Source organism: Populus alba, chromosome 6, assembly GCF_005239225.2.
Source record: "Populus alba chromosome 6, ASM523922v2, whole genome shotgun sequence".
Classification (NCBI taxonomy): Eukaryota; Viridiplantae; Streptophyta; class Magnoliopsida; order Malpighiales; family Salicaceae; genus Populus; species Populus alba.
This window is the reverse complement of record NC_133289.1, coordinates 9,462,331-9,470,768: the sequence shown is the minus strand read 5'-3', so window position 1 is coordinate 9,470,768 and position 8,438 is coordinate 9,462,331. Positions and strand designations below refer to the sequence as shown.

The following is an 8,438-nucleotide window of genomic DNA, read 5'->3' as shown; positions in this document are numbered from 1 at the left end:
AATAAAAATAAAAAAGAAAGCAGCTTCCACCCCTCGTAGTAGCGAAAAGGACTTAAGGTATTGGTCATTTATTTTAAATGATTAATTCTATAATTAAATGAATGAATATACGTGGAGGGTTTTTCAATGGTTTTTTAAATTATAACTGTTAGTAATTATTGATAAATATTGTAATAAGAGAGAAACTAGAAAGAATACAAGATTGAATAATTCGATAATATATTTACTTTAACAAGAATGATGAGATGAGTTTTTATTTTTTACCATGTCAAAATAGGATTACATAATATATATTTATATATACTTAGTTGCCCAAGAAATCCTAATAATCCAAAGAATATTAATAATTTTTCATAACATCTCTTTACACCATGAAAGCATTGCCCCGCACCACCAACCTATTAATTGTCTATGACAACAAAATAAGAAATAAAACCTAGAGAAGCAGATATGAATGTTCTTTTATATATGCTTCGCTTGGTACGCTCTACTTTAATATCTCTATGTAATCCACAAACTACAAATAATAACAACAAGTGTAAGTTTACTTTTCATGAAAAAAATAACATTGGTATATTCATTTTGTATTTAATAATTAATGGAATTTTAATGTCTATGGGGGGTGAGAATATGAAGACATGGATAATTAAAACACCCTTCATTTATTTATTATTTCTGTATTATCATTCATTCATCCGAAAATTGAAAGGATTGAATTTTCTGTATTTCTCTCTCTAATTTAGAGGCAAAAATCTTTGACTCCTAGCTAGCCTTTCTCTCTTTGTGTTCTTCAGAATCCATAAATTGAATTTAAAGGCCTTCTTTTCTTTACTTTCCTCCATGCATCAATGTAAAAAGAGAGGAGGAGAAAACCCATCTCTCTTGTCGAACCCATTTGTTTCATTATTTCCTCTTATATTTCAAGCTACAGATGGAAAAAAGAAGAAGCTTGAAATTAACAATTAATGGTATGGATGAATTCTTTGATGATATTAATCCATTATGCTCTTAAACTTATTATTTTTCAATGTTAATTGTTGTTTTTGTATACATGAATTAGTTTAATTGCCTTCAACCATCCGATTCTTAGTTCTTTAATTCAATATTGTTCTTGGATTTTCTATTTTGTATCGTTTAACCTTCTTTTTTTGTCTACTATCTTTACCAATTGTTTGTCAGATAATTCTCAATTTCCTAATTTTTTTTCTCATTTGTTTGAATGGATATTAATCACTTAAAGAAACTTTTAAGATCACGTAAATGTCTAATGTTTACCTCTCTAGGTTTTGTTATTATAAACGGTTCCCCCACGGGCATAAGTGCTTCCAAGTGGTTTTTTAACCTTAATTTACAAGCAACCGTACGTACATAAGTGATTATTACAACTTCATATGCTAGCTAGGCTTTCTCGTGCCAGAAAGCTGAAGAGTTTCCTCGATTTGAAGTTTGGTCTTATGATCCGAAGATCTGATGGATAAAGTGTGATTTTAATTGTTTTTATAGTATTTTTTATTTAAATTTTTATTTATTGATAATTAACACATTAAAATAATCTGAAAATAAAAAAAATTAAATAAAAAACATAAAAAATAACTTTTAAAAGATATTTTTAAAATATAAAAATAAATAGGTATTACTCGGATAGATGGGTGAGTGGACGCACGCGGTGGAAACAAAGCATTGATATGCGATGTCTTTGTTTTTTTCAACAAGGCATGGGTGATAATGGACGGGGAACGGCTTCCACTTCGAGACAGCAAGGGGATCAAAATGCCGCTTAGTTGATGGATCAGCCGTTGATCTGTCTTACGTGGCCTGTTTCCTAGGTTTTGGAGTCCATAATAATGTCCTGACCACCCAATGCCCAACTGTAAAAAATAAAAAAAGGTGTTTTTTGATAAAATAAAATCATGGCATGGACCTGACGAGATGGACGACGATGATTGCAAAATATATAGTGGTGTGGTTGGGAGCAATAATAATAAGAAAGAATGGAAGTAAGAGAATATCGACCATTGGGCCGTTCTGAAAGATGCCGATGCAAATCTCCTCAGTGGCAAAATAATAAGTTGATGGAAGGGTGGTGGAGGAAACAGCAAGACGTCCAAATTAAATCTGTTTTTAATAATGATTATGAACGAGACATGCAGAAGAGACGCTGTGGAGATGAAGACGAAGGAGATGATGGCAATATCATTATGGCTAATTAAATCCGCTAACAAGCATATGTTATAGTGGGAATGGTTAGGGCATAGAGTGGCTTCTAAGACAAGACAAAATCAATTAAAAGAAAGCACATTGGAGAGGACTTTTTATTTTTTTCTCTCTTGTTGATATGATGACAGAGCAGCAACGTCCACATTCATTCCTTGTTCCTCGGCAAATGAGGCCAGGCCGGCAACAATCTTAGACCTGTTTTTGTACCTAGTTTATGGTGGAAGTAGCCTGGCTTTAATATTCAGAACTGCAGCGGCAATGGGACTGGGCGGAGCCACTTCCCGGTTACTCCTCTTCCTCTCTTTCTTTACTTCAGGAATTCATCTCCTTCTCTCCGACACAGACCCTCGTGACGGTGATTAGTCCAACCGCTTTCCTGCCTCCCTCCCTCCATCTTCTTCTCCTATTCACTCCATTCATATATTTTCTTCCATGAGTCAGTTATATTATTATGACTTTGATCGATATTTTTCTGACAGTTTTGATCACAAGTTGTAGCTAGCTAGCCAGGATTGCTCTATTGGAATATCTATCACATTTCCTACTGCATGCTGTCACACCTAGAGCCACTAGTTGATGATTTTAACAATGGTTTTTGTGCGGTGGTGCAGCGGCAGCACTCAAATCACTCAAGAGTCAATGGCAAAACACACCACCTAGCTGGGACCAGTCTGATGATCCATGTGGAGCACCCTGGGAAGGAGTCACATGCTCCAATTCAAGGATCACTGCATTGTCAGTACTGAATTTCCTCAACATGATCTGTAATTTATTATTATTAATCATCTCTCATCTCTTCTCTGATCATCACTATGTATTTGATACATTTCAGGGGGTTATCAACCATGAGCCTCGTAGGGAAGCTAAGTGGTGATATTGGAGGACTGGCCGCATTGAGATCCTTGTGAGTTTCCTGATATCTATCTAACAGGAACTAGTTTATATATTACAAGAAATTCAAAGCAGCGTTCTACCTTAGCAAGATTATTTATAACCAAGCATGTTTCGAATTGAAACATACACATTTCCACAAAACTGTCCGATGCATGTAAATAATCTATGTATCTTAAAGCTTAAATATTCAAGCATGAAGGCTATTTTATTGCAGGGACCTGTCATTTAACTCAAACCTCACAGGACCCCTCTCTCCACGGTTAGGAGACCTGCTGAACTTGAGCATCCTGTAAGATGAAATACCCACTTTTCTACTTCGCCGGCCGGCTTATATAATTCTTCCATGAATATCGAAGAAAGTGTATTTTACGCGTCTTTCCTGCACCTTTTCAGAATCCTTGCTGGTTGTGGCTTCAGCGGTAGCATTCCAGATGAGCTGGGCAATCTCGCCAAGCTATCCTTCTTGTAAGACTGGTTAAACTAGTAACAATTATGAGTACATACGAATCAAGAGGGGTACTATATCTTCCCTTTATTCAACACTTTTCACAGGGCTCTCAACTCAAACAAGTTCTCCGGCGGAATCCCACCTTCCCTGGGTAAACTCTCCAAACTCTACTGGCTGGACCTTGCAGACAATCAGTTGACAGGAACCATCCCAATCTCGAAAGGCACCATCCCAGGCTTGGACCTGCTACTAAATGCTAAGCACTTGTGAGTAAATTTTTTCTAAACACCTCTCATGCGAAAGATGAGTAAGAATTGTATTTTGATACTGTGTCTAGAAATTCAATTAAATAACTAAATATAGCACATTTAATAGTTAGTCTTCTGAATTTGCAGCCATTTCAATAAAAACCAGCTTTCAGGTTCCCTTCCACCTGAACTTTTCAACTCTGATATGATGCTGATACACGTGTAAGTTGGTGGCCAGACAGTGCTTTTGTTTCTCTAATTATGTTCTTTTACCCCCAGTTGTGTCCTTCTAATTGCTTGTGATTCCTTAATGACAGATTGTTCGATGGGAACCAACTTGAAGGAAATATTCCGTCCACAATATGCCAAGTTCAGAGTCTTGAGGTTCTGTGAGTATCTTCCTCCCTTAAATAATAATCCTCTCTGCGAGCTCGATTGGGACTCTGACTCATTTTGTTTGCTTCAGTCGACTTGACAGAAACTCTTTAGACGGGGAGGTCCCAGATAATTTGAACAACCTCACGAACCTCAACGAATTGTGGGTACTTTTACTTTCACAGTTTAACAAGGCCGTGTTTCACTCCGTTAAACATAACGACCTTTCCTCCCTAACATGTTTCTTTCAGGAATTTAGCACACAATAAACTGAGAGGCCCGTTTCCAAATTTAAGTAGAATGGACGCCCTCAATTATGTGTAAGTTCCCTTTTCTGCTCTTTTAACTTGTCCTTTTTTCATGCTAATGAATGCGTATCCATAACTTATTTTTGCAGGGATCTTAGCAACAATTCTTTCGAATCTTCAGAAGCTCCTGATTGGTTCTCAACCTTACCATCTCTCACCACCTTGTAAGTATCCGGCACATCAGAAATGTACTATCTGGAAACGTTATAGATTTGTAGTCTCATTTCGAAAATCCATGCTGCAGAGTCATAGAGCAAGGATCTCTTCAAGGGACTTTTCCATCAGAAGTCTTCAGTTTTCCTCAGATACAGCAAGTGTAAGTCTTGACCAAATGCCATTTGAGCTCCTAAAAACAATTTTAGAAAGTGCAAATTGATCATTCGTTTCTTCAAATTTTGGAAGGTTGTTGAGGAATAATGCATTCAATGGCTCCTTCAACATGAGTGTCAGCATCAGTCCACAACTCCAACTTGTTGATCTGCAGAACAACCAGATTTCCTCCGTAACACTGACGGCTGATTACACAAACAGATTAATGTGAGCAGATTTCTAGAACTTGCATTCATTTACGTGGAGAAATGTGATTCTTTCAACCACTCGATCGCCATCAATCTCAATTTTCATTATTATGCACTCAGACTTGTAGGAAACCCGGTGTGCATTGCCCTCTCAAATACCAGTTACTGTCAACTCCAGCAACAGTCTACAAAGCCTTATTCCACTAGCCTTGCAAATTGTGGAAGTAAACTGTGTCCCATTGAACAGAAGCTCAGCCCTCAGAGTTGTGAATGTGCCTATCCATATGAAGGGACTCTGTACTTCAGAGGACCCTCCTTCCGGGAATTGTCCAATGATAATACGTTTCATTCACTAGAGATGTCACTTTGGAACCAGCTGGGCCTAACTCCTGGCTCAGTTTTTCTTCAGAACCCTTTTTTTAACGTTGACGACTACCTTCAGGTGCAGGTCGCGCTATTTCCACCCACTGGAAATTTTTTTAATAGGTCTGAAATTCAGAGGATTGGATTTGCCCTGAGCAACCAAACGTACAAGCCTCCCAAATATTTTGGGCCCTACTATTTTATTGCATCGAATTACCCTTTTCCAGGTAACTTAATTCATATCTTTATTCATGCATCTAGTTTCTGTCCTACCATCCTTGGAATAGTCAATTGACTAGAAAAAGAAAACATGTTTCAGGTGGTTCCAGAGGAAATTCTTTGAGCGCTGGTGTGGTTGTTGGGATAGGAATTGGCTGTGGCTTACTGGTTATGAGCCTTGTCGGGGTAGGGATATATGCAATTCGTCAGAAGAAACGTGCAGAAAAAGCTATTGGATTAAGTAAACCATTTGGTAATCAACACATAACATCTTTAATATTCTTGCTTCCAATTAAGGCGCAGTTTCGAACTGCATTTCAAATGGAGTTTCATGAAAATTTTAATTTTTTTAATATTTTTTATTGTTTTGATGTGCTCAATATTAAAAATAATTTTTAAAAAATAAAAAAGAATAGTATTTTAATTCATTTCAAAATGAAAATACTTTAAAAAACAACTGCTACTATACTCATAATCACCCTTTAATCATTAAGATCACCCTTAAATCATTAAGATGCTGGCTAAAGGCAGCATCAAAGAACTTTTGGCTTGTGCAATAAAACCTTTGTGTAATTTCCAGCTTCCTGGGCTCCGAGTGGCAATGATAGTGGCGGGGCACCTCAGTTGAAGGGAGCAAGATGGTTCTCTTATGATGAACTTAAAAAGTGCACTAACAACTTTTCGCAAAGTAATGAGATAGGTTCTGGAGGCTATGGAAAGGTATATATTCAAGATTTTGTCAGGATATATTTACCAGAAAATTGTTCCTTGGTCATCTCGTATACATTGTCTCCAGGCAGTGGCGGAGGGAGGGGGGGGCTGGCAGGGGCCTTGGCCCCTGCAAAAAAATGCTCCTCCCTTATAAATATTTGTGACAGAGGAATAGATTTTCTTAGCTCCCTTCTAATTTATTACCTGGCCCCTTCTAATTTTTTTGTCTTGTTCAGGTGTATAGAGGAATGCTTTCTGATGGCCAAGTTGTGGCAATCAAAAGAGCTCAGAAAGGATCAATGCAGGGAGGGCTCGAGTTCAAGACTGAAATCGAGTTGCTATCACGGGTCCATCACAAGAACCTTGTTGGTCTTGTGGGTTTTTGTTTTGAACAAGGAGAACAGATGCTAGTCTATGAATACATGCCTAATGGAACATTGCGGGAAAGCTTGTCAGGTATGCTCACTTCTACCACCATAGTCATGCAAGTAAGCATTGAGAATAATATTTCCAGGACATTGAGTAAGTTTCTGTTTAAATTTTTCCGGCCACCCGTGGGCATTTACAACGGCCACCCAAGAAAACTTCGTCTGAATCAGTATGCACATTGTTAAATTGTAGGAAAGTCTGGGATTTATCTTGACTGGAAAAGGAGGCTTCGCATTGCTCTTGGCTCGGCTAGAGGATTAACTTACTTGCACGAGCTTGCGGACCCTCCTATAATCCACAGAGACGTCAAGACCACCAACATTCTGTTGGATGAAAACTTGACTGCAAAGGTTGCTGATTTTGGCCTGTCAAAGCTGGTATCAGACATCTCAAAAGGACATGTTTCAACTCAGGTTAAAGGCACCCTGGTCAGTATAATTACTTTTCCTTTAGTAAATCCAAAGGATGAGAATATTGCCATATCTGTCTTTATGGACAAATTTGGCGCTAATCATGTTCATGCAGGGTTATCTGGATCCAGAATATTACATGACACAGCAATTAACGGAGAAGAGCGACGTGTACAGTTTTGGGGTGGTCATGCTTGAACTGATAATAGCAAAGCAGCCTATAGAGAAAGGGAAGTACATTGTCCGGGAAGTAAGAACGACAATGGACAGGGATGATCAAGAGCACCATGGATTGAAAGAAATAATGGATCCAGGCATTAGAAACATTGGGAATCTTGTAGGATTTAGGAGGTTTTTGGAATTGGCAATGCAGTGTGTTGAAGAGTCAGCAGCAGAACGTCCACCAATGAGTGAGGTGGTGAAGGAAATAGAAATGATACTGAAAAATGATGGGATGAACACGAACTCAACCACATCAGCATCTTCTTCTGCTACAGACTTTGGAGCTTCAGGAGTTGGTCCTCTTAGACATCCTTACAATGATGTTTTAGCTAAGAATAAGGATGTTAACAGCGTCGACAACGATGCCTTTGATCACAGTGGTGGCTCCAACCTCTCAGGAAAAGCTGAATCAACGTAGCAAATGTTCAACTCTTTTTTCTATTTTTTCCTTCCTTTTTCAGGTTAACTGTGTTCAATCCAAAATGAAAACAAAATGCCTTTATTTTATTGTAGTAGTAGAAGTGTGCAGTTTACACATTTTGACCTTATTAGCCTTTCTTTTCAATCATATATATGAAAGGTCTGTAGAAGAAGAAGAAGGGATTGCTTGCCTTCTTTTCTTAATTTCTAGTTTCTCTTTTCCTTCGGCTCCATGAATTTTGCTCAGACACAGAATAATTATTTGTGCAGGTGAGGGTTTTTTCCCGAGGATATCCGCGTAAGCAAAGGAATACTTGTCAATTAATTAATGATGTCACCATCAAATCAGTTTTTTTTCTAAATTATTTAGGTGATAAGATAATTTTTTATTATTATTAATATAAATATTTGAGTTAGTTTAGATATACTTTTGATTAATTTTATAAATTTTAAAATTAACAAACCTCTTAATTTTAAATTTTTTTCTATTAAATGGCTTATTAGATATTTAGTGACAAGATAGTTAGGTTTTCAGTGCAACACATCATTCAAATTAATAATGGTTAAACACTCATCATAAAATTAATATTGCAAATGTGGTATTATTAGTAAATAATTAATATCCAGGAAAATTAGTTTGAGATTCCCAAAATTTG

General features: G+C 37.2%; 1 protein-coding gene across 1 annotated transcript; it reads left to right on the top strand.

The window, feature by feature from the left end:
* Positions 1–2,036: 2,036 nt before the first annotated feature.
* On the top strand, positions 2,037–7,995 carry LOC118048225 (leucine-rich repeat receptor protein kinase HPCA1). The gene is made up of 19 exons (XM_035057820.2): positions 2,037–2,572; positions 2,829–2,952; positions 3,050–3,121; positions 3,326–3,400; positions 3,505–3,576; positions 3,664–3,825; positions 3,955–4,029; positions 4,125–4,196; positions 4,274–4,345; positions 4,434–4,502; positions 4,580–4,654; positions 4,735–4,806; positions 4,893–5,027; positions 5,129–5,598; positions 5,691–5,843; positions 6,171–6,310; positions 6,538–6,757; positions 6,923–7,158; positions 7,256–7,995. Exons 1-19 carry the CDS (start codon positions 2,476–2,478, stop codon positions 7,778–7,780), a joined length of 2,916 nt encoding a protein of 971 aa, XP_034913711.1. The 5' UTR covers positions 2,037–2,475; the 3' UTR covers positions 7,781–7,995.
* The last annotated feature ends 443 nt before the right edge of the window (positions 7,996–8,438 follow it).

Bases quoted from the DNA above. Each gene is read 5' to 3' on its own strand.
- LOC118048225 (XM_035057820.2), top strand. From the start codon at position 2,476: ATGGGACTGGGCGGAGCCACTTCCCGGTTACTCCTCTTCCTCTCTTTC. The intron at 3,826-3,954 runs GTGAGTAAATTT...CTGAATTTGCAG, and splicing joins CTACTAAATGCTAAGCACTT to CCATTTCAATAAAAACCAGC. The intron at 6,758-6,922 runs GTATGCTCACTT...GTTAAATTGTAG, and splicing joins ATTGCGGGAAAGCTTGTCAG to GAAAGTCTGGGATTTATCTT.